A 24,703-nucleotide genomic window follows, 5' to 3' on the forward strand; every position below is an offset into this window, starting at 1 on the left:
TGCTCTGAATTGTAGCTGTTTTGCAAAAAAAAACAACCCAATTATTTGCTTGGCACCTAAGTGACATTTTAGATAAGGAGAAAAACACTTCTTCTTTTTTCCTTTTTGGACAGAATGTTTGTAGTTCAGCATTTAAATGCTGAGTCACGACAAAGCCTCTGATCTTGAGAAGAGAACATGCTACAGAGAAGGGTATGGGGGGGGGGAGATGAGGATTGCAGCCAGCCAGACCTCCAGGCTTTATTTCTCTTCTAGTGCAGGGGACAGGGGAGTCCTGTGACCCTTCAGATGTGGCTGGACTCCCAGCTGCAATCGCCTCTGAGCCTTGGCCAGTCTGGGAGTCCCAATCCGGCCCACGGACGGTCCAGGAATCAGCATGTTTTTACATGAGTAGAATGTGTCCTTTTATTTAAAATGCATCTCTGGGTTATTTGTGGGGCATAGGAATTCATTCATTTTTCCCCCTCCAAAATATAGTCCGGTCCCCCACATGGTCTGAGGGACGGTGGATTGGCCCACGGCTGAAAAAGGTCGCTGACCCCTGATTTAGAGGCTCGTGCCTCTCTCAGCCTCGCATGCCTCGCAGGGTTGTTGTGCAGATAAAAATGGAAGGAGGCGGGGACAGGCTATGCACACTGCCTCAAGCTCCTTCAAAGAAATAATAAAGAAAAAAAAACAAAGCTCATAGGAAGAGTGTTCCAGGCCAGTCAAGTTTCTATTCCAGGTCAGGCTGAACTGCCTACTGAAGGGTGAGCCAAGCAGCTGGAATCTAGACAGTACAAGCAGAAATAGAGCATCAAAATAGAGGAGGTCAGCTCTGCTGTAGCCCGGAAAGGGTAGAGAGCCATTCCTCTCCCTTGCTGGCCACTCCAGGCTAACCCGCTTCCTATGGGAACAAATTTATTGCCTGGTTTCCACCTCTCTGATGTCCATTGAGCCCTGCATAAGAACATAGGAGGAACATGCAGGATCAGGCCAGTGACCCACCTAGTCCAGCATCCTGTTCTCACAGTGGCCAACCAGATGCCTCTTTTGGGCAACCCAAAGCAGGATTCAAACACAAGAGCAACTTTCCCCTCCTGTGGTTTCCAGCAGCTGGTATTCAGAAAGCGTTGCTGCCTCCGACTGGAGGCAGAGCAGAGCCGTCCTGGCTAGTAGCCGCAGGTAGTCCTCTCCATGAATTGGTCTTTTAAAGGCATCTCGGCTGGTGGCCATCACTACATCCTGTGGGAGAGAGTTCCATAGGTTAACTCTGCGCTGCGTGAAGAAGGACTTCCTTTATCAGCCCAAAATCACCTGAGCATCACAGCAGCAAGTCTTCCTCGGTAGTGATTCCCCAGCAACTGGCATTTACAGAGGAGGGAGAACAGAGCCATCGTGGCTTCTGGCCATAGGTACCGTAGCCTTCCCCTCCATGAAAAGGGAGAAGCATGGCTCAAACCTGGCGCATGCGGGGGGGGGGGGTCAGCTCCTGTCTCACCTCATTAGGCAGAACATGAAAAGAGAAGGGGGGGAGAGGGAGAGAGTGCTGTTGCAATTGCAGACTCGCTTGCTGGAATTTTCTGCCTGCTTCCGTCCAGCAACCGGCTGCCCCCGCCCTTTGCTTGCAAAAGCAAACAGGTGGGTTTTCCCCCCTTTCCTTTCCTTTCCTTTTGAAGCCACAATCACACACTCCTCAATCGGCTTAAGGGAGTTTTGTTTCTCTTTTCAGCAAACCCTCTGGGCCAGGCCACTCCTGCAAAACAGGCTGACTTTGTACAGGTCCGTTCCTCCGAATTACTCCTTTTGTTGAATGGCCGTTGGGCAGGGAGGAAATCTTTCCTCTGAAGCTGCCTTGTCCATCTATTTCAGTGTTGCCAACACTGGCTGGCAGCAACCCTCCAAGGTTTCAGGCAGGGAGTCTCTCTCTCTCTCTCCCAGCCCTCCCTGGAGATGCTGGGGGTTCAGCCTGGGACCTTCTGCCAGCAAAGCAGGGGCTCTTTCCACAGCCGTCCCACTGAAGCTGATATTGGACAGCTTTCCCTGTTCCCGGAGCCAGGAAATAATCCAGGTAGCTAAGCAAAGTGCTGAGAGTGGGCAATAGCACACACATCCCTGCAGTGGGATTAACTAGGGGGGTCCTAAGAGGCAAGGTGGCTGCAGGGAGGTGCAAATGACCCTCAGACTTTGAAAAGCTGGTCTCCCTGGATCAAGTTCAATTTTGCTGATTTGATTAAACTAAAGAGTTTTAAATGTGTGTGATGCAGTGTGATGCAGCAGCTAAAAAGCCAATGCAATTCTGGGCTGCATCAATAGGAGTATAGCATCTAGATCTAGAGAAGTAATAGTACCACTGTATTCTGCTCTGGTCAGACCTCACCTGGAATACTTTGTCCAGTTCTGGGCACCACAGTTCAAGAAGGATACTGACAAGCTGGAACGTGTGCAGAAGAGGGCAACCAAAATGGTCAAAGGCCTGAAAACAATGCCTTATGGGGAATGGCTTAGGGAGCTGGGTATGTTTAGCCTGGAGAAGAGAAGGTTAAGGGGTGATATGATAGCCATGTTCAAATATATGAAAGGATGTCATATAGAGGAGGGAGAAAGGTTGTTTTCTGCTGCTCCAGAGAAGTGGACACGGAGCAATGGATTCAAACTACAAGAAAGAAGATTCCACCTAAACATTAGGAAGAACTTCCTGACAGTAAGAGCTGTTCGGCAGTGGAATTTGCTGCCAAGGAGTGTGGTGGAGTCTCCTCCTTTGGAGGTCTTTAAGCAGAGGCTTGACAGGCATATGTCAAGAATGCTTTGATGGTGTTTCCTGCTTGGCAGGGGGTTGGACTGGATGGCCCTTGTGGTCTCTTCCAACTCTTATGATTCTATGAAATGGATTGTGAATAATTGTGCAATTAATCATTACTGCTTTGAATTTTATTCTCTTATCTTCCTCCATGGGTTGTGCAAACCACTGTTATGATTTGATGCTTAGGGGTAGGGTAGGGTAAGGGCCTCAGGGGATGAGTTTATGGCCTCAATTGGTTTGCGAACCACCGGCTTCGATGATCCTCCAGTCAGTCGCCCTGGATGGATGCGGTTTGTAACCAAACTCCCTGCCGCACCTCACGGAGCTCTTCTGAGCGCCTGCCCTCGTTTTAACGAGATTTGAAACACAGCGGTGATAGCGCTGCCCGCCTGGCCGTTTGTCTTGCTTTTGTCGAAAACTGCCTGCGCTGAATGATTGATGGAAATTTATTCCAGGAATAGAGTGCTCCTGGTAAACCGATCTCCATCCAGGGAGCCGATGGTGGGGAAACGGCATTTCCAATTTAAGAGGCGATTCTATTGAATCTTGGCATCAGATCTTCCTTTATGGGAGGTGGGAGGTACACAGGAATTGGGGGGGGGGGAATGGGGTGAATTGGAAGATGCTTTTCAACTGGTAGAGCCCTGCTGGGTTATATAGTTGGCCCTTCTTTTACCTGGAATAGCACTGAGCCATAGTTGTTGCCCTAAAAATAAGCATCATAATAGAATTGTAGGATTGGGAGGGACTTTCCTAGCGTCATCTAGTCCAACCCCCTACAATGTAGGAATCTCAGCTAAAGCATCCTTGACTGATGGCCATCCAACCTCTGCTTTAAAACCTCCTAGGAAGGGCCGAAAGACCCTCTACCCCGGCATTCTGCCCTGGTCCGAATAAGACTTAAGATTCCAGTCCTCATGGGTCTTAATGAAGGGCTGATATAAATAGGAACAGAACGAGCGGCCTTGTACTGAATCAGAACATTGCTCCGTCTAGCTTAGCAATTGATTCATTGATTGCGTTTACCTGTACTGTATATCCCTTTTCCTCCAAAGAGGTGAAGATGGTGCACATATAATAATAATAATAATAATAATAATAATAATAATAATAATAATAATAAATAATTTATTATTTATACCCCGTCCATCTGGCCGGGTTCCCCCAGCCACTCTGGGCAGCTTGGAACAAAATATTAAAATACAGAAATCAATATTGTTCTCTCCCCCCCCCATTTATTCCCAACAACCCTGTGAGGTAGTTTAGGCTGAGAGGCAGTGACTGGCCCCAAAGACCACCCGAGGAGCTTCATGGTCAGGTGGGGATTTGAACCCTGGTCTCCCGGGACCTATTCTGCCATGCTAACCCACTATACCAGACTGGATCTCACAGTTGACTACTCTGGCTGGCAGCAGCTCGTCAGGGCTGTAGGCAGACTATTTCTCGGCCCTCCCTGGAGATGCGAGCAGGGATTGAACCCGGCACCTTCCGTATGCAAAGCAGATGCTCTGTATCACTGAGCAAAGGACCAGCCCCAGATAAACGAATGTGGCTCATCTTGTGTTAGACAAGCTTCCTTGGTTGGCGTGACCTTGCTGAAGTCCTGCTATTGCTACTGTTTGTGGCTTTTTGATTTATTCCCCCCCCCCTCTTTGGGGAAAATAAAGGAAGAGCAACATTTGTGTCTAAAATGCATTTCCCCCTTTTGTGGGGAGTCAGCGACTGCTGCTGGCATTCTTCATTCTTTGTCCGGCTGCCGTGCCCTCCATGGCAACTCCGAGGGGCGACCGAGCTGGTAGCCTGGATACGGCGGTCATGGCTTCCGCGCTCAATAGGCCTTGAGGCCCTCCCGTGGAAAGGTCTTCGGGGACGGGGTGGTGGAGGAGATTGAGATGGGCATGCGTCCTTCGAGCCTGCCTTTTTCAACAAAGCACTTTGGCGTGACGCAGGGCAGAAATTGCCCTTTCAAGTGGGCTATTGTGCTCCCTGTATGCCTTCAGCCTGCTATTAAGGCATCTTCTCAACCACGAAATCACAAGTAATATTCAAACTTGTCTGCCCAAATATCCCCATGCTCATCATTTGGAAGCATGCACTTGGAAGGAAAGAACCCAATATCTTAACTTTCCAAAAGCATCCTTCCTTGGTGGCTAGCAGGCAGTCCTTACTCACCCTAGGCGACCAGATTAGTGGCTGTTGGTAAACCTGCTTTTACACCATTGGTGGTATATCCCAGCAGGCTAGGATATTCTGTGGCAGTATTCTGTGACTCCGTCATCGGAATCTCGGGTTGTTTGTTTGAAAAGCAAGTTTCTAGCCTTCCAAGTTTCCAAAAGATTCATTTTGAAGCTGTGGATTAGAATTTCTACAGCTCCATGTTTGCTGAGCAGTATTTCAACGGTTCCAGTGCCCAGTTCAGATCTCTGTTGAGGATGAGAAGTGGAAGGAGAAACTTGATTTTTTTTTAAAAAAAATGCATTTCTGGCACTAGATGAGTCAGCCTGCTCCAGTCCTAAGGGCTTGGGGAGGGTAACAGGTGTTAATTATCCCCAGCCACACAAGAAACCCAAACCAAACCATCTGAGAAACACTTTTGGAAGGTCATAATTCAGGTGTTGTATAGATGTACAAGTGCATGGTGCTCACCTTTAAAATCAACACTGCTTTTGGACTCTAACTCAGAGAATCAATCTTCCTTGGTGTTTGGCATGTATAGGACAAGAGAAACTGAAAGCTGGATTAGCATCTGTCTTTAGAGCCGAGCAATTTGCAGTCAATAAACACATACACACACACACACACACACACACACACACACACACACACACACAACTTGAACTTAAGAGAGCTTGTGGGGAAGATCTCTCCTCCTCAGAGAGGGGAGACTTTGCGGGCGGGACCTAGTCAGAGAGCACTAGGTTTTGAGGATCAAGAAACAGTCTTCAGAGATTAGTGTTCTGCTGTAGCCTTTAGGTTCAATGGCCTGATCCTCAGCTCATGCAAGTCCAAGCAGCTACCGGTACATGGTAGATATGGCCCCAGATAGGCAGTCCTACCCATAAATCAGTGTGTGGAGTGTGTATGGAGCATAGATTTAAAAAGAAGCATTAAGAATTGTAATATAAAATGTGACCCAACTGAAGAAGTGTTCTCTCTCTCTCTCTCTCTCTCTCTCTCTCTCTCTCTCTCTCTCTCTCTCTCACACACACACACACACACACACACACACACAATGCTTTGACTGCGCGCCAAGCGGGGGGGGGGGTTCGGCCCCCTGCTTCACCTATACCTGCTGCCGCACTCAGGCAGGCCCTTGGCTGGCCAATAGGGCTGGCCCGTGGGCGGGGTTTACGGGGTTTACCTGCTTTAAAACAGCGCGGCAGCATCCGTATCTCCCCTTCTGCCGCTGCTCCTCAACGGATCTCCCACCCTCCCTGTAGGTCTTCCCTTGGCGTGTTTGCTTTGACCTTGCTATGGACTTTGGTTGGTTGCCCAAGGGGCCCGGTAGGAGTTTTTTTATCCAATTGGCTAATTGGCACCGGCCTCTTGGTTTTTTCGCCTACCTCGTAGCAATTCGTCGCAACTTCTTTCGGTATTTGGCGGTAGGCATTGGAATATGGAGTTGTCTGGTGTGTTTGAGGACTGGTTGTGGCCATCATCCAACCCTCCTCTTATAGGGGTATCCCCTTAAGGGATCCGGCGGTCGTGGATCCTTTCCGACGCCCCGCTGGGGGGCTAGGGCCATGGCACGACCCCCGGTGGCACCAGGGGGAGCTTTCAGTTGTATTTGCATCAACAGGCTCCTTCCTCGGGGTGTTAACCTGATATGACCCCCCCGCCGAGCGGGGTGGAGTCATGCTTGCTAGTGAGTCCAATGCCTAAGCCAATACCTCTCACTTGCTCTAACCAATAAAGTTGTGGCCTTATTTTACCCATTAACTCAAATACCATGTGTCACTGTGTCTTTATTTCTCGCGGGGGGGGGGCGGGTCCTCGAACTGCAAGAAAGGGTCAAAACTAGGAGGGCATTTTTGTGCGAAAAGACCGAGCTCAGTCCTGGGACTGAGGCTGGGCTCAGAAACACACCATGTACCTTAATTCTCCATGTGGGTCACTCTCCAAGCTGTTCCGTTGTTTGCGTGTGTGATTGGTGGAATGTAGAAAGAGTTACTTTATACCGAGTCAGACCATTGGTCCATACCGCTCAGTATCATCTGCACTGGCTGGCCACAGCGCTACCTGGAGATGCAGGGGATTGAACTGGGAACCTTCCGCATGCCAACCAGCTGCTCTGCCATAGAGCTGCCGCCCTTCCCCTGAAAGTAAAGCAAGAGGCTAGTCCTCATGACTCCACACAAAGGGCCGAAACAGGAACATGGTAAGAAGCTGGCAGAATTGCTCTGGGGTTTCAGAAAAGGCTTCTCTCCCAGCTCTGCTTGGAGAGGTTTGGGATTGATCTGGCGACCTTCCTTCTACATGCAGAGCTGATGCTCTGCCTCTGAACCCAGCCCTCAAAGCACACATCTTTTTCTGCCTCGCTCTCCCAACCCACGGCTTGTTTGAGGGGGTTCTGATGCCAAGGGAGGGTTTACAATGTGCCGGGGTGCTGCTGAAACGAAGGCGCTTCTTGATCCCCTGCCCCGAAAGTTCCTTTGCTGGACTCATGAATCGACAGGCTGCTTTCTCTTTTCAGAAGTGAGTGCTGACTTCAGATTCCCCCCTTCACCTTGAATCTAATTAGAGAAAGGGCCTGAGTTCCTTGCGTGGCTTCGCCTAAATATAGCTGGGTCTGGGCTCCCTGACTAATATGGAGCAGGATGAGACCCTGACCTCCTTGACTCGGCCTTACAGTCCTATTCAGAGTGACTGCAGTGTCCCAGACTCGCTTAGCAATGCATGGCCAAAGGCAGATTTTGCAAGCGACCCCTCCCCCTCCTGGACTCCGGGTTACTTCTCCAGTTGAGCGTCTCGCTTTTTAATTTGCCTGAAAGGGGCTGAACTGACAGGTGGGATCATAGCTGCCCCTCTCACATTTTGTAATGCAACCTTGCATATCCAGTCCCCAAAAGATCCTGTCCACACGTTTAGGTTAGTTTTGTCTTGCCTTGGTAGGGTTTTGAGGTGGGGGCTTTCCTGGTCGCCTTTGGAGAGCAAAAAATGGTCTCCAGCCAACCATGCAGAGAAAGAAAGCTGGGGCGGGGGGAGAGAAACTTGTAATTTAAGTTTGTTCACTGCCCTGCACACCAAAAAAAATCCAAGTTGCAGGAAAGGAGATTTCAACTAAAAGTTAGGAAGAACTTCCTGACAGTAGCATCTGTTGAGTAGTGGAGCAGCCTCCTTTGGTAAGGGGTAGACCTAGGGGGGGTTTTCCTTCCTTCTCTCCTTCCTTGGAGGTTTTTAAGCAGAGGTTGGATGTGCACCTGCCAAGGATCCTTTAGCTGTGATTCCTGCATTGTGCAGGGGGTTGGAATAAATGACCCTTGGGGGTCCCTTCCAACGCTACAATTCTACGATTCTATGCTAAGCTCTTTGATGTGTCCTAAATGTCTAATGTAACAGGGAGGATAGACTGGTGCAAATGTTGGGATTTTGTGACTTTTGCCGGGAGCATCATCATACCAGGTCGTCAACCCGCTTGCCAATCCACCCTGCTGTTGCCCATTGCAGACTCCACCAACCTGGCGCCCTGCTGACGTTTTGGACGACAACTCCCCACCAGGCTCAGCTAGCAGACGCTGGGGCTGGTGGCAGTTGCAGTCCAAAACATCTCGAGGGCACCAAGGCAGGGGCTGTTCTTGGTCCTGGGCAGAGAAGGGTCTTTGCAGAAGTACGGAGGCTGCCTGCTGCAACTCTGCACGAGTCATTGCTCTCTGGCCTTGCCTCTTGCTACTCTAACTCCTCTGAGTTGGGGAACTTTACCATGTTTGGTGTGGTGGCAGCATTCAGAGTGGCCTGTCCTCAAAGCTTCCTGTTGTGTGAGTCGCTCTCATGAGCACCCAGATCTGTGATTCACAAAGAAACTAGAGACAGCCTTTTTCTCCACACATGCAGTTCTTCCTTGACTCCCACATTGTTGGGTTTCAGGTGCCAGTTGAAAACACTTTCATTTGCCCAGGCCAGAGAAGTTTCATAAATAAAAAGTGTATATTCTTTCTGTTTTAATTGGTTTGTTGCAAAAAAAATAAAAATAAAGCATATGTACATATTTTTAGCACTGTCTTACTGAATGCTGTTGAACAGGCAATACTGTACCTTTTTCTTTCTGTCTCTTTGTACAAAGTCAGGTGTGTTTTTAATACCCCGTTTATAGTTGTATCCATTTCATTAGTACATGATTTTATATTTTAACTTTATTATCAAAATATCCTTGTGTCAAACTTACTTGGTTGTTGTTTTTCTCTTTCTGTGTTGCCTGCTTTTGTCGTTCAGTATTTTTTCAAAACTGATTCATACGTTTGCTGAAAACAACCCATTTCCTGGTGCATGGGTGAAGCCTGCCCCCCCCTTGTGAAAAAGCCATGTGCTTCTGGGTGCTTGCTCAATGTCATCGTTGTTTATTTGTATGCTGCCTTTCCATAGTTAAACCCATGCTCAAGGTGGCCTGCAACAGGAAAAGATTTACATAGCTACAAAAACAGGACAAAAGCAGCCAAAAGCAAATAAATAAAAACATATCAAAATAGACACAATGAAATGAAACAATCCCCACATAAGTCATAGTAAGATCTAAAAATAAAGATACAGAGAATTAATGATGATAGCAGCAAAATGTACATATCAAAAATCTGATCTTGACTGCAGCAAAAAAAAACCTCAGCAATTTTTGTGTCTGTTGCAGAAATAACTTCCCCTGGAGCTTTTCCACCTGGAGTCAGCAAGCAGGCTTTGGTTCAGGCCAGTGGCAGACATTTGTTACGTAACCAGACCGTATCTGTGTGGGTGTTTTTGTACGTTGATAAGATTTATTATTGCTCTCCTGCCTGCCAGTGCCTGGGTGTGTCCAGGTTGCCAGTCAAAATAACCTTCTCAACTCTGGCCAGCTATATGAACTTAATAATAATAATAATAATAATAATAATAATAATAATAATAATTTATTATTTATACCCCGCCCATCTGGCTGGGTTTCCCCAGCCACTCTGGGCGGCTTACAACAGAAAAATGAAATAAAATAATTAAAGATTAAAAGCCTCCCTAAACAGGGCTGCCTTCAGATGTCTTCTAAAAATCTGGTAGCTGTTTTTCTCTTTGACATCTGATGGGAGGGCGTTCCACAGGGCAGGCGCCACCACAGAGAAGGCCCTCTTAGGGCTTTTCTCGTTACAAGGCAGCTTTGGGGGCATGCGTGTATTGTGCAGGATCAATCTGTCTTGATGCAAGATGGTGACCTTGCGTGCGGCAACTTTACAACACTTTATTATTCTCTTTATGCAATATCCTGTCCCTATAACAGCTTCCCCCCCTCCTGATCCACTTGTGCACATGTCTTGTGGCTGGAGCCGATGGGAATTGTAGCCCACAGCACCTGGAGTGCGGCAGGTTGGCAGAGAGAGGGTGTGTAGTCCCCAGCCCTGGGGCTTCAATGAAAAAGCCTCTTCTCTCTGTGTGTGCTGCGACCACCTTGTTCGCTGGCAAGTCAGCACAGCTGCCCCTGCAACCCACCCCATTGCCTTGTGGGTTTTCGAGGCACCTGCGGCCGTGCAGATGTTTGCATCAAGCAGCTGTGAGCCGGCGTGACTTTCCCACGCTTGGCGGGGCTGGACTTCCTTTCTCGGAAGGCTCCACTTCCCTGTTCTTTCTCTGCCCAGCTCCGTAATGACGTGTGCGGCGTCTTTCCCTTCCCCTTCTCTCCCCCCCCCCCCGCGCCTCTTGCCCCATCATCTCCTAGGCTGCTCTCTCTCACACACTCTCTCTCTCACTGTGTGCTCAGAGCTGTGTTTACCCTGCAAAGGCAGCTGAAATTCTATGCCCAGAAGACGAAAGGGGAAAAAAACACTTTGTGACCTGCATAGATCATGGAAAAATGAAGCAAGTTCCTCTCCTTTCTCTGCACCAATAACCTACTTATGTACACAGGCGCATAGGAAGCTGCCTTATGCTGAGTCAGGATTGCCTGCAAATCTCCAGGTTTCGGTCTGTCCCCTTGTCCCACCTGGAGATGCCGTTGGGGAATGAATCTTCTGCATGCAAATCAGATGCTGAACTCCACATGGTTCTGATTAAAGGGCTGATTTAAACAGGAATGTAGGAAGGTGGCTTATATGGAGACAGACCAAGAATCTAGTCCTCATGTTTCTTAAAAAAAGAAAGAAAGAAATGGAACCTTCTTATACAAGACCACTGCTCCATCTAGCTCAGTATTGTCAACAGTGACTAGCAGAAGCTTTCCAGGGTTTTGGGCAGCTGTCTCTCTCAGTCCTACCTGGAAATGCCAGTGGGGATTGAATCTGAGACCGCCATATATATATATATATATATATATATATATATATATATATATATATAATTTATTCATTCAACTTCTTAGCTGCCTTTCTTAGCATCAGATCCCAAGGTGGGTTCCAGAAACACAGTTCTACGAAACCGCAAAACAAGAAAAGCATGTAAACTTCTTTTTTTAAAAGTTTCATATTTAAAAACAATTCCATCTATATGAAACCAGCACAAACGTTCAGAAACAAATGTTTAGAAACGTGTGCAAAGCGGTTAAAAGTAGTTCCCATGAAAGATGCAGGCTGGAATAAAGAGGAAGGTCTTTGAACTGCGCTGAAAAGACAGGGACAGCTTACAAGCTTTCTAAGCACATCATGAGGGCTAGAAACTTGGTGAAAGTGCAAGAAATAGAGCCTGTGATGTGAAGGGCGGGACGAGTCCTCCAACCAGTGCAACATCCTGTTTTTGTGGATTTGCAGCCGTTCATATACCGTACATGCCTCCTGTGCAAACTTTCCTTTTGAGTAATAAGCAATCTCTGCCAGTGTTCACCTGGGGCTTATCTCTGAAGCTGATACGTGGCGTGCTCAGATTTGCATAGCCGAAGAAAAGGTGTGCGTTCTGCTTCACCTGTCTCCAGGTGAGCTATGAGGCTGGGTTGTATTTCTGCAACTCTGCCCCATAATAATCTGCTTTGGGTCTTCTTCCTTGTCGTCCGTCCGTCCCCCATCTCGCCCCCCCCCCCCAGTTTTTGGGTTCCTGTTTTTGTATTGAAGACAATTGCTGCTTTTCTGTTCATTCTGTTTGTCTTCATTTGACCTTCTCGGGCCTTCTCACCTCCCGCCTCTGGTTATGCACGAATAATCTGTTTTTCCACATTCTTAAGAGCAAAACCTCACTTAGTTAGCCTCTCCAATAGGGCCTGCTTTGGAGACTGTGTGCTGGTTAGCCTTTTGAACATTTTCTGGTAAGAAACCACCCGGTTCAAGGAGATCTGGAAGGGATAAATTTGTGTGTGTGTGTGTGTGTGTGTGTGTGTGTGTGTGTGTGTGTGTGTGTTGCATTGCATTGTGTTGCATTGCAGAGCAGCAGCCAAGGGAGGCCTCTGCCCCAAGGAGCACCCAATCTAACTTTTGGCAGCACAGAAGGTGAGAGAGGAAGGAAGGAGAGAGGTCTGGAGCAAATGTGAACAAAAACTTTTGTTTTAGCTGGGGATGAGATGCTGAGCTTTGCAGAAGATGCAGATTTTGAGGAGCATCGAGTTAGGGTAGGGAGCCAAGAGGTAGACCAGCTGCTGTGCATGCCACCTGGGAGCAGAGTTCCCAAAACCTCTGGTCGGGGGGGGGGGAGGACCGCTTACCAGCATTGCAAAATTGTTACCTGTTTAAAGCAGCCTTCCTGGGGGCTGATGGGAGCTGTAGTCTCAAGCATGCAGAATGGGGCAGATTGAGAAAGGCCAGTTTAGAAGCTGATGTGGATGTGGGTCAACCCTGAAAGAAATCCCACGTGGTTTGGCCCTCTCTTCTCTGTCTCTCTATAAGCCACGCCAAGCGAGATTTCCTCACTGGAAGTCAAGAGCTCCTCACCTGGTGATGGGGTTCAGGTGTGCCGAATTGTGGGCATCGTGCCCAGAGCTTTTGAGAAGCCGAGGCTCGATAACATCCGGGGTGGGATGGGGTGGGGCAATGTTTATTCCGTGACGTGGGAAGCGGAATGGTTAGATAAGGTCGTAAATGTTGATGATTCAGCCGCAATAATAAAAGGTGATTCATGGCCTGTGGCACCGTTGCTGGCCGGCCTCCGCTTTTGACATGTTACTGGTCCTGTGTTTTTCTTGCAAGTTGCTTAAAGGGGGCATAAGAAGATCAGAAGTGAGCCTGGCTACTGGATCAGGCCAGAGGGGGAACATCTAGTCCAGCTTCCTGTTCTCCCTGTGTCTGAGCAGATGACAGATTTGGCCACCCCCACCCCTGGTTTAGAGAGATGCAATTAACCTGTGGGACTCACTTCCACAAGATGTGGTGGTGGTGATCATTAGCTTTGAAAGGTGATTAGGGAAAGGGTCTATCAGTGGCTACTAACAGTGGCCACTTAATGGAACTGCCATGCCATTGCTAGTAATACATTTCTGTCTCTCAGTCCTAATACTTCCTATTAATTAAAAAAAAATCACCTCACGTACTTTGGAAGCTAAGTGTTTCCTGTTCCTGAACTTCCTAAGGGTCCTGAATGTATTTCTTCTGGAGCCGCTCTGCTGCACTTTTCCATCAGATGATTTTCTGGGCAGCTCACAACAGATTGCGGCAATGCAAAAACAAAACAAAGCGCCTTTCCTTCCAGGCATTTGCCAAGAAAGCATTTGCAAAGTTGGCCTGTTCTTTATCTAATTCCCCTCCTCTCAAAATAAAAAATAAATAAATTTTATAGGTTTCTTTTTGCAGCAGGCTGGGTGCTTTAATTAAACTTCCCTTTCTTTAAATAAACCCCACTGAAGATGCCAAATAGACTTGCCTGGTTCATTAAACATGAGAAGGAAAGGGGGGGAGGCAGGAGGAGAGGTTCCTTGTCTCTCTTGGGAGCATTTAAATCTTGGCCGAGTTGAGTTCTCTCTCTCTCCCTTTTTAAAGCATGGGGCAGAGGGAGTCCTTTTGGCAGCGCCGGGGTGAGTCTGGATCGCTTAGCACCGTGGTTTCTGACTGACCCCTTTTTAAATAAATAAAAAACACACAAAGCAAAACAGCAGCAACTTTGTGTGTGCGAGAGAGAGCGTGGGCCCCGGCTTCTGCGGAAGAGATCGGGAGTGAGACTTCTAACCACAGACAGGGCAGCTGTAATGGATTTCGCAACAGATTGCAGATGTCTTTTCAAATAAAAATAGGGCATTTGAGAAGCCAGCCACCTTAAATGTCTGGGTGGTTTTTCGTGTGTGTGTGTTTTAAAGAACCATTTCCGAAAGGCAGGCTGCTGCTGCTGCTGCTGCTGCTGCTGCTGCTGCTGCTGCAGCAGAACATTTGCAGAGCTGCCTGGGCATCAAAATCCCCATCAGACTGGCACGTGGCCTCTGAATGCCAATTACTGAGGACCCTCGGTGGCAAGAGTTACTGCTGCTGGCCTGCTTCCCATTTGGGCACTGCAAGAGCAGGATTCCCCTTTTGCCTGATCCAGCAGGACTCCTCTGATCTTTAGCTGTGATTTCTGCCTGGCAGGGGGTTGGGCTAGATGCCCCCTGGGGGTCCCTTCCAACTCTACAATTCTGTGTGCCCTGCTAGCAAGCAGTCCATGGAGACAAATATGTGCAAGAGCGTCTCATTGTGGTCCTTCCAAGCCTGCCCTGTGTCCCCTTCATGCGCTCAAACCCCATCATGGTCTGACCCTGCGTATGGTGAGGCCACGTTTCAGCATTCTGTTGTGGGGGCCCCTTGTAAATAGCTAGAACATTTGCAACCCCACTTTTCCTCCCCGGGTGCTCAAGGCTGCATATGTCCCCGTCCCTCTGCCTTTTAATAAAAACCTCCCAACGACCCTGCGAGGCAGGGGAGGCCCAAAGAGAGCGACTGGTCCAAGGTCCACCCAGGGTGGGGTTGGACCCAGGTCTCTGTGCACCTGCTACTCTGAGCACTGCGCAGCACTGCCTCTTCAGGATGATTGCAGCACTGTTGATGACTGCAAGCCATGAAAGGGTGTGTTTGTGTACGGAGGCAATTGGTGATGGAGACGGGGTGTGTGTATGAGAGAGCCCCACAGCCACTCTGCCCCAAGCCCCCCAGTATGGCTCACCCAGTGACATAAAAAAAGGGGGGAGGCTGATTTCATGCCATGTTCTTCCCCCACTTAGATGACAACAGTGCTGTTGTTTTGGGTCCATGACCTTTTCATGCCTTCCCCCAACAGAATATATATATGAGGTTTTGTTCCCCTTTTAGCTAATTCTCTCTCTCTCTCTCTCTCTCTCTCTCTCTCTCTCTCTCTCTCTCTCTTGCAGCATTAGCGAAAGTTTTCTCACGGTAAAAGGTGCCGCCCTCTTCCTCCCGCGTGGAAATGGATCCTCGACCCCCAGGATCAGCCACCGGCGCAACAAGCATGCAGGTAACGCCCCCCTCTCTGTACCTTCCTCCCACCCCAAAATCAAAAAGACCCAGGTCTCTCCTTGGGTTTTTTGCCTATTTTGGGCTGCCCATGAAAATGGCCTCAGGCCAGCCTTCCCCATCCTGATGTGCTCCAGCAGTTTGGCGTTAGAGTTCCCATCAGCCGCAGCCAGCCACGGGGCTGATGGGAGTTGTAGTCCAAAAGAGCTGGAGGGCGCCAGGTTAGGGAAAGGCTGTCTCTAAGCACTGTTAAGTATTTTCAGATTTTATATACATCCCGCAGCATACAGAGGAATACCGGTAATTCAATACCACTCCTTCAGTAATAAGCAGTGGTGTTTTTCCTTCCGCATTGTCAAAAAGTAAGATCTAGCAAGATAGTTATCTGTTGTAAAGTCTAACCTTCTACTATAATTAACACCCTGAAATTATGCTTAACCCGCAAACAAACCATACCCAAGTAATCCTGAAATAAAATTGAAACTCATTATTTTACTTTCTGTAATTATACAGTATAATCATTGCGAACGTTCTGCGTACAGCTCAAGTAAACAGGCTTTTACAGATGATGATAGCCTGTTTTGGAACCGTTTACTAAATCAGCGGCATTGCTTCCTTAAAGACCTTTCCCCCCAAACCAGAAAAGGTCATATGTTAACATTTTGTTTTGCTGTTCCAAAGTAAGCCTACAATACCTTTCTATAATAGGGGGCGGGGGGAGCCTTAGAGCCAGTGGGGCAGGTTTATCTGTAAAATTGCTCAGTCGTTAGAGCATGAGACTCTTAATCTCAGGGTCGTGTATTTGAGCCCCCCGTTGAGCAAAAAGATTCCTGCATTGCAGGGGGTTGGACTAGATGACCCTCGTGGCCCCTTCCAACTCTGCAATTCCATGATTCTTTGAAATATGGCCCCTGGTGCCTCCCCCAGGACTCTCCCCTGTTCATACCCTGCTCTGCACCCTCCCTGAATGCTTTTCCCAGCTGGAATGTCTTCCTGAACTGTGGTGGTGCCTCTGTGAGCATTTGCGGCAGCCGCCACCTGAGGCAATTATATCCATTTGCCTAATGGATGGGCCGGCCCCAGTCCATGATCCAGAATTCCACTCACCCAGGGATGTGGCCGCAGTGGCGGGGCGGTGTTGGCCTGGCTGTGGTGAGGAGGAATCCCGACAGCCTCCAAAAAGACGGTCTCTCTCTTTCCTTTGTGGTTTGAAGATGGGGAGGCAGGAAAGTCTCTTGCTGCCTCCTTCCTTCGCCATCCTGCAGCTCTCTGCATTGTCATCTGCACATGCCAGAGGACCAAGGTTCATGGGGAGGAGGTGGTAGCAAGGCCTTGTAAGCAAAGCTAATACTTGCTGGACCCCTTCTCCATGGGCCTTGAATCCTGGACATGGAAATGTTTGGGATTTGGAGGAGAGAACTTGTGTTTTGTTCATTTGATTTAATGCTCTCATATCCCACCTTTTTATTCAATGAGCTCAAGGTGGTGTATACGTAGTTCTTCCCCCACTCCTCATTTAACCACCACAACATCCCTGTGCGGCAGGTTAAGCTGAGAGGTAGCTGCTGGCCCAGGACCACTCAGTGCAAGTTTCACGGCCAAGTGGGGATTTGAGCCTGGTCTCCCAGGTTGTAGACTTAAGCACTGTACCAAACATGCTCTGCACCTTGACCCTTCCTTCTCCATCCCAGGTGACCTCCAGCAACACCTCCAAGCAATGTTCATGCTGCTCCGCCCAGAGGACAACATCAGGCTGGTAAGTCTCGCACACATGTCCTTTACTGACACCTTAGGGCAGGCATCCCCAAACTTCGGCCCTCCAGACGTTTTGGACTACAATTCCCATCTTCTCCAACCACTAGTCCTGTTAGCTAGGGATCACGGGAGTTGTAGGCCAAAACATCTGGAGGGCCGCAGTTTGGGGATGCCTGCCTTAGGGTGCCTGTGACAATGCTTCTCCCCCTTGCTGTAGTAAAGTGCCCTTGGCGTCTCGTTCCTCCTCTCTGTGTGCCCTCCCCTCTCTTATGGCTCTGCTTGGGAACTTGATGCACAATTCTGATACACACCCCCTTTGAGAGAGAGGTGTGGAACTCAGAATTCAGAACCTTGGAAATCCCTGTTTTTAAAGCTTCTAGTCCTCATGGTTGACTCAGCAAACAGGCAGGCATCTTCTCCTGAAACTCTGGGAGCAGCGAATGAACAAACAGCCGTGGCATTCAAAGCAGGGGAGGGCAGTCAGTGCCCTTCCTGGCCCTTTAGCGTGAACAAAATCAGAATAAATGAATGCAAATAAAGACTTAAATAACCACTGAGAGTTGGAAGCAGCCAGCCCACATCTTCCTGGCAGAGTAGCCATTTGCATACAGAAGACCCTAGGTTGGATTCCTGGCATCTGTGGTTTGGAAGGATCTCTGAATCAGGGGGTAGGGCAGACCCCTCCCTGGCCTGAGAGGCTGTGGAGGGCTGCTGTCAGTCAGAGAAGATGCTGCTTGGGCTAGATCAGGTACCCCCAAACTGTGGCCCTCCAGATGTTTTGGCCTACAACTCCCATGATCCCTAGCTAACAGGACCAGTGGTCAGGGATGATGGGAATTGTAGTCCAAAACATCTGGAGGGCCGAAGTTTGGGGGTGCCTGGGCTAGATGGACCCGTGTTGTTCATACACAGCTTCCTGTGCACTTTTAAGAGGATTAGACAAATTCAGGGCAGATGCAGGCACCAGTGGCCGCTAGCCACCATGACTATATTCTCCCTACAGTGTTTGAGGCCTCTTGAGAACCAGTTGAGGGGGGCTCTCAAGGGGGGGAGAGAGCTGCTGCAAGGCTCAATTCCTGCTTGCGGGCTTCCCTTTGGGGCATCTAAGTCACCACTGTAAAGACAGGAGGCTGGACCAGATGGGCTGCCCCATGGCCTGATCCAGATGCAGGGCTCTTCCGATGTTCTTCTGATCGTTTGCCAAATCCTAGAACCAGTTCATATTCCCACGAGCGGTGCAGAGTTGAACTACGGAACCTGTTCCCACGGGAGGCAGCGATGGGCCACCAGCCTAGATGTCTTTAAAAGAGAAGTAGACAAATTCATGGAAGAGGAGAGGGCTACTGATGGCTCCTAGCCAGGCTCTGCCTCCACGGCTGGAGGCAGCGATATTTCTGAATCCCAGTTGCTGGAAACCCCAGGAGGGGAGAGTTGCTCTTGTGCCCGGATCCTGCTTGCCATTTTCCCGCTGGGGGATCTGGCTGGCCGCTGTGAGAACAGGATGCTGGTCTAGGTGGGCCATGGGCCTGATCCAGCAGCCTCTTCTTACGGAGCAGGTCATGACCCCATCTTCCCCCCAGTGCTCATCGGGTGGGTAGGGGTGTGCTCAGCACTGCCGCCGGCTCCCAACCGATCTGCAAATCATTGTTCTGCGCTATCACTGACGGCTTTGTACATTTTCCGTGGATAGCTTTCTTGGGTTATTTTTGATAAATTGGGCTTTCAAGCAAGGAGAACGAGGGGTCGCAGACGGGGACAATGGGGCCGCTTTGTGCAGTACCAAATTGGGAGCGCCAAAGTCATGCCAGGGTCACTCTTTGATCATCCGCTCCTGTTTGTGCTGGGCCAGTGTCAGTCGATACTCGGAGCTGTAGGGGTAGCAGGAAACTTTTGCGTGGCCAATCCCTGGGCAAAGGAAGGTCCTCCTTCCTTGGATGCCCTAAGAACTGACTTGATTAGTGATTTTATTTTATTTTATTTTATTTTAGAGTGTTAAGGACTGGCTTTGAGAAGACGGTGTTGCCTACTGGTCGAATTTAATTACCTCCATGTATAAAAGCAATACAAGAAAATGGGAAGAGAAAAACTTTTCCTCCTTTTCTTGAAATGCTAGAATTCATGGACATCGAGTGAAGATTCAGGATAGGTAGAATAAAGCACTTCCCGCAGTGTCTGGGAGGTGGGACTTCTTTGCTTGCCACCTGTAACAACCGGAGGCAGACTTCATTTCTGTTTCTGCGGTGAGAGAGCGTCACTTCCTGGGCTGCCATGCTCAAGGCCTTGCTGCTAACCCAGGCATCTCCAAACTGCAGCCCTCCAGATGTTTTAGCCTACAACTCCCATGATCCCTAGTTAACAGGACCAGTGTTCAGGGATGATGGGAATTGTAGTCCAAAACATCTGGAGGGCCGAAGTTTGGGGATGCCTGTGCTAGCCCATAAAAGCCATTAACAACTCAGGACCAGGTTGCCTGAAAAGACCCTCCCGTCTGCCCCCTGTAGACTTGTGAGATCACTTAGATCAGTCCAACAGGTAGATCGTGATCTACCGGTAGATCGCTGGACGTCTGTGGTGGATCACTGGCTCCCCCCACAGAAGCTCAACAACTTTGAGCTGAACCCCTAAAAAGGGGGGCTTTTCTCCCCCCCCAAAAAAAACTCAACAACTTTCAGCTGAACCCCCAGATTACTGCCAAATTTTAATTCAGAAAGTAGATCGCAGCCTCTTGGGAGTTGGCCACCCCTGGGTTAGATCATTGGAGAGAAATTTTACTCGTGGCACCATGCCCTGCAGACATCACAGGGCAGTGACCCCACAATGGTCATATGTGATGCGTTACCCACCAGCTGCTTCAAATGTCATTTAGAGAGACTTTCTTTTTTTGCCCAGCCCATAAGAATTGACCTTGTTGTTCCTGGATTCCTGTTTATGTAACACTGCTTTTTAACATGTTTTTTTGGTATGCTGCTAAAGAGATTTTTTTTTAAAAAAAAAGCTAAGCAGTTTAGAAGTGCTTTTATATAGATAATAAATATACAGAGCAAGCACGTTTAGACGTGCTTCGGAACTCAGCTTTCCTTGGCAGAGGAGTTGGGATTTATTGATTTTTTCCCCCCTAAGCATGCCCTTTGATCTGTGCAGCCCTTCCGAAATCCAGGGATGAGGCCCTTTCGGAGGAAACATTTGTCCTTTCCGGGATTATGGAAAAAGTGCTGACGTTGGTCAGAGCCTAGAAATGACGCCTAACTCTGTGGTCCACGCCAGCTTTCCAGTTTAGAAATAGCCCCGGTTAACGAGCAGATAACAGTAGGAAGTTGCTATATTTACACTTGGTTCCCAAACTTGAGGGCGGTTGGGGAGGGATGACGATTGAGAGAGCGACTCTTCTATGTTGAACCTGTCCTGTTTGCTTTTCCTGAAGGGTAGTTTTTGGTGGCCTTTCAGGGCACAGTAGTGGAGGTCTGGGTCTCCAAAAACCAGTAGTCCTGTTTTGGGTCGTCGGGAGCCATATGGCTGTAGAATGACTGCTTGCTGGGCAGGAATCATTACAGCAAAGTGTGGACTTCTTGGCTAACATCTCTGAGAGATCAGAGCACTTACTTCCCATGCCAGAGGTCCTGGGTTCAAATTTGGTTTAAAGGGACCCTGGGTATCAAGAACGGAAAAGGCCTTTCCCAAGGTCTTGGAATTCTCGGCCAGAATATGCAGAACGGACTTTGTATCACAGAAACAGAGAGTTGGAACGGACACCGTCCCCCCCCCCCCGGGTCGCCTAGTCCAACCCCCTGCAATGCAGGAATCCTGGCCAAAGAATCCCTGACAGATGGCCATCTTCGCAAGAGGTGGGAGATACTATTTCATAAAAGGTAAAGGGACCCCTGACCATTAGGTCCAGTCGTGACCGACTCTGGGGTTGCGCGCTCATCTCGCATTATTGGCCGAGGGAGCCGGCGTATAGCTTCCAGGTCATGTGGCCAGCATGACAAAGCCGCTTCTGGCAAACCAGAGCAGCACATGGAAACGCCGTTTACCTTCCCGCTGTAGCGGTTCCTATTCATCTACTTGCATTTTGACGTGATTTCGAACTGCTAGGTTGGCAGGAGCTGGGACCGAGCAACGGGAGCTCAGGGATTCGAACCGCCAACCTTCTGATCAGCAAGCCCTAGGCTCAGTGGTTTAACCACAGCGCCACCTGGGTCCCATATTTCATAGCAAGGGGTAAAAATGCCCCCAAACCATTGGAGCCTTCCCCACTTTAGCTTAAAGGCAGTTCTTAGGTTGGCAGGGCAGAATCTGCTGTTCCGCTATTTGTGTGAGACTTGCACATAGCAGCCGACCAATCAATAGCTTTGACCAGGACAGATAATTTAGTTCATTTGTTTTTTAAACCATGGGAGGGGTCGAGTATGCTGTCTCTTAAGCCCCGTGGGGATATGCATACGCTCAGACAAATTTCAGAGGTTTTGCTGCAAAACATACCTAAGCAGCAGAACCTGGTGGGCCGGTCTTGTGATTGGTACAAGCAGCATTTTTAAACCTCCTAGATTGGAGGACCCAGGGTCCAAAGCAGCCTCTTTGGACTGTGTGTCCCACCCATCCACCCTCTTGGAAGGACATCCAACAGCGAGCAGGGAGGGGAATGACTCCTCCTCCTGCCGGTCCTAGAAATTTCCTCCCCTCCACCCTCGGCGCTCAGCAAATCCCATTTCGGCAGCTTGAGGGCAGGCCGTCCCCTTTGCCTCTCTGTGCTCTGTTTAGCAGTGATCTTATGTCAAAAACCACCCTGCTAATTATTGCTGCCCAGATTGGTTTAGCAAGCAAATTAGATTACGCTAATCCACTTGATGCCAGACAGGCCTTTGGAGAGCTAGCAGGAAGCCGGAGTCCATATAGAGAGTTAAGGGGAAAGAAGCTGCACTTCCCATTTTAGCGTCTGCTGGCTTCATAGCAGGACATGCCTTGCACTGTATAAAGCCCTGCCGGATCACATTAAACCAGGGGGTTGCCAACGTGGTGCCCGTGGGTGACTGCGTGCCCATCCATACTGTCTTAACATACCTGCAAAAGGTCTCAGGAACTATCCCCTTCTTTTAAAAAAAAACCCAATGCACAAGAGGGGCTTTTTGCTCTTACTGCTCAGTTCCTGTTTGTGGCTCAGCTTCTCCCGCATTGAATATGCACCCTTCGCCTAAGACATGCCCATATTTCATTGGTGCAAATGTGTGAGTGCCTTTTGCCGCTCCCATCAAGGAGAGGAGGGCAGGCCCACTCCAATTTGCGGTCCTCTCTCTCTTTTCTCTTTTATGGGTGGCAGCTGTTATGCCATGGGGACGTGGGTGGCACTGTGGTCTAAACCACTGAGCCTCTTGGGGTTGCTGATCAGGAGGTCAGTGGTTCAAATCCCCGCGATGGGATGATGATAATAATAATAATTATTATTTATTATTTATACCCCACCCATCTGGCCGGGTTCCCCCAGCCACTCTGGGCGGCTTCCAACAAAATATTAAAATACAGAAATCCATCAAACATTAAAAGCTTCCCTAAACAGGGCTGCCTTGAGATGCCTTCTAAAGGTCTGGTAATTGTTGTTCTCTTTGACCTCTAGTGGGAGGGCATTCCACAGGGCGGGTGCCACTACCGAGAAGGCCCTCTGCCTGGTTCCCTGTAACTTGGCTTCTCGTAGCGAGGGAACCGCCAGAAGGCCCTCAGCGCTGGACCTCAGTGTCCGGGCAGAACGATGGGGGAGGAGACGCTCCTTCAGGTATACTGGACAGAGACCGAGGATGAGTTCCCGTTGCTCTGTCCCAGCTCCTGCCAACCTAGCAGTTCGAAAGCACACCAGTGCGAGTAGATAAATAAGTACTGCAGCGGCGGGGAGGTAAATGGTGTTTCTGTGCGCTCTGGTTTCCGTCACGGTGTCCCTTTGCGCCAGAAGCAGTTTAGTCCTGGTGGTCAGAAAACTGTGGACAAATGCCGGCTCCCTCGGCCTGAAAGCGAGATGAGCCCCACAACCCCATAGTTGCCTTTGACTTTTAAAGGATCCAGGGGTCCTTTACTGTCAGGGTTGTTACGACTTCTCCAGAGTAACGACTTTCCACATGCTTGTCTTTTAACAGTCTTTATTAGTGCACCTTATTTACAGTGTAACGAGCTGTTGGTTGCATGTCTCCTCATTCCGATCCAGAATCCGGCACTGCCCCTTTTCGCGACTTGGAACCAACATAAAAGCCTCGGGACAGTGAATCTCCTCCCCTTTCTCCTCCTCCTCAATTCCGGTGTTGGGGGGAAGGGTCTACGGTCTGCCTTCTGCCTGTCCCCCCTTCCCGTCTCTCCCTCTTCCTGCCTGTGTAGCAGGGGCTCTCCTGACTCACCCCTTCAGACCCCGCGCTTTCCTGACTGCTTGGAGATGGGCTGCTTCTGATGAGGGGGGGGGGTTCTCTGTAATCCCTCCCCCTTACATTTATTATTATTATTATTATTATTAATTATTATTATTATTATTATGCCGTGCCCTCATGTACCCACTGGCTCAAAAAAGGCTAGTGGAGGAGAGGGCTATCAATGGCTGCTAGTCAGGATGGCTGTACTCTGCTTGCCTATTTGGAGGCAGCAATGCTTCTGAATACAAATTGCTGGAAACCACAGGAGGGGAGAGTTGCTCTTGTGCTCAGGTCTGGCTTGTGGGTTTCCCACTGGGAACAGGATACTGGGATAGATGGGCCATTGGCCTCAGCCTGCAGGCACTTCTTACGTTCTTAAGTCTGGCACCTGCTACTTAACTAAAATATCTCTGCCTGTGCTGGTTTTCTGTGCCACCAGGGACCAGATTTGTTCCTTTGGGAAAGCCCCCAGCGAGCAGGATTTGCAGGCTCAGCCCTTCCCCTATTTGGCACCCACTTTCCCAAGTTACACTGCTATTGGACATGCATGCTCCATTTTGGCCCTCGTGGGACAGTTGTACCCGCTGGCAAGTCAAAGGAAGTACGAGTGTCGTACAATAAAACCACGTACTCATTCGTAACTGAAGCTGGTGCTCTGTTCTGTCCCACAGATCTGTAGGGGAAAGCCACCGGGCGCTGGGGCCAGATTTCCCATGCCTTCCTGGGGAAAACCACGGTTTCTAACTCTCCGCAGTTGGAAGCTAAGTCACATAAGACTCCCGAGGGGTCTCTGGGGTGGGATTTGTTTTACTTGCACCGGTGCCGGAATGCCACTTCCTGTAGCCTCGAGCCTGCCCTGGAGGAGCCCATCCGAGGTCTCAGGCCCTCCGCCAGGGCCCTCCCGTTCAGGAAATTCTTAGAAAAGAACCACGACTATTTAGCAGAAGTGGTTCTTTCTGTGGTTGGGCTGCTCTAGGCAAAATAAAATAAAATCCAAACACACCCTAGATTGGCCAGTTATCATAATCAAGACGTCCCTTCTGCGGCAGTGCCATGGTTCATCTTGCAGTCTGCGAGGTCAGAAAACATCAAGCAGAATGCAAATTTCTCGGGAGTGGAGCTAGGAAGCTGTAAGAAGAAAAAGGATGCGCCGAATGCCGGGGGTCAGCCCCACCCCTGCCCGGGGGCATCTTCAGGCCACACAAAGCAAGTTCCTCTTGGCTTCTTGTAAGCGGCTGGCGCTGCGTGACGCTGGCTTCCTGGCA

At 49.3% G+C, this 24,703-nt stretch overlaps 1 protein-coding gene across 1 annotated transcript in view; it reads left to right on the forward strand.

Moving 5' to 3' along the window:
* The window catches only part of SSH2 (slingshot protein phosphatase 2), a 74,268-nt gene that overhangs the window by 16,152 nt on the left and 33,413 nt on the right, over positions 1-24,703 (forward strand). Inside the window, exons 2-3 of the mRNA XM_088657986.1 lie at positions 15,198-15,301; positions 16,992-17,056. Coding sequence (XP_088514112.1) covers positions 15,198-15,301; positions 16,992-17,056 — 169 coding nt within the window. The remainder of the gene's footprint in view (positions 1-15,197; positions 15,302-16,991; positions 17,057-24,703) is intronic.

Source organism: Zootoca vivipara, chromosome 14 (genome assembly GCF_965207765.1).
Source record: "Zootoca vivipara chromosome 14, rZooViv2.hap1.1, whole genome shotgun sequence".
Lineage (NCBI taxonomy): Eukaryota > Metazoa > Chordata > Lepidosauria > Squamata > Lacertidae > Zootoca > Zootoca vivipara.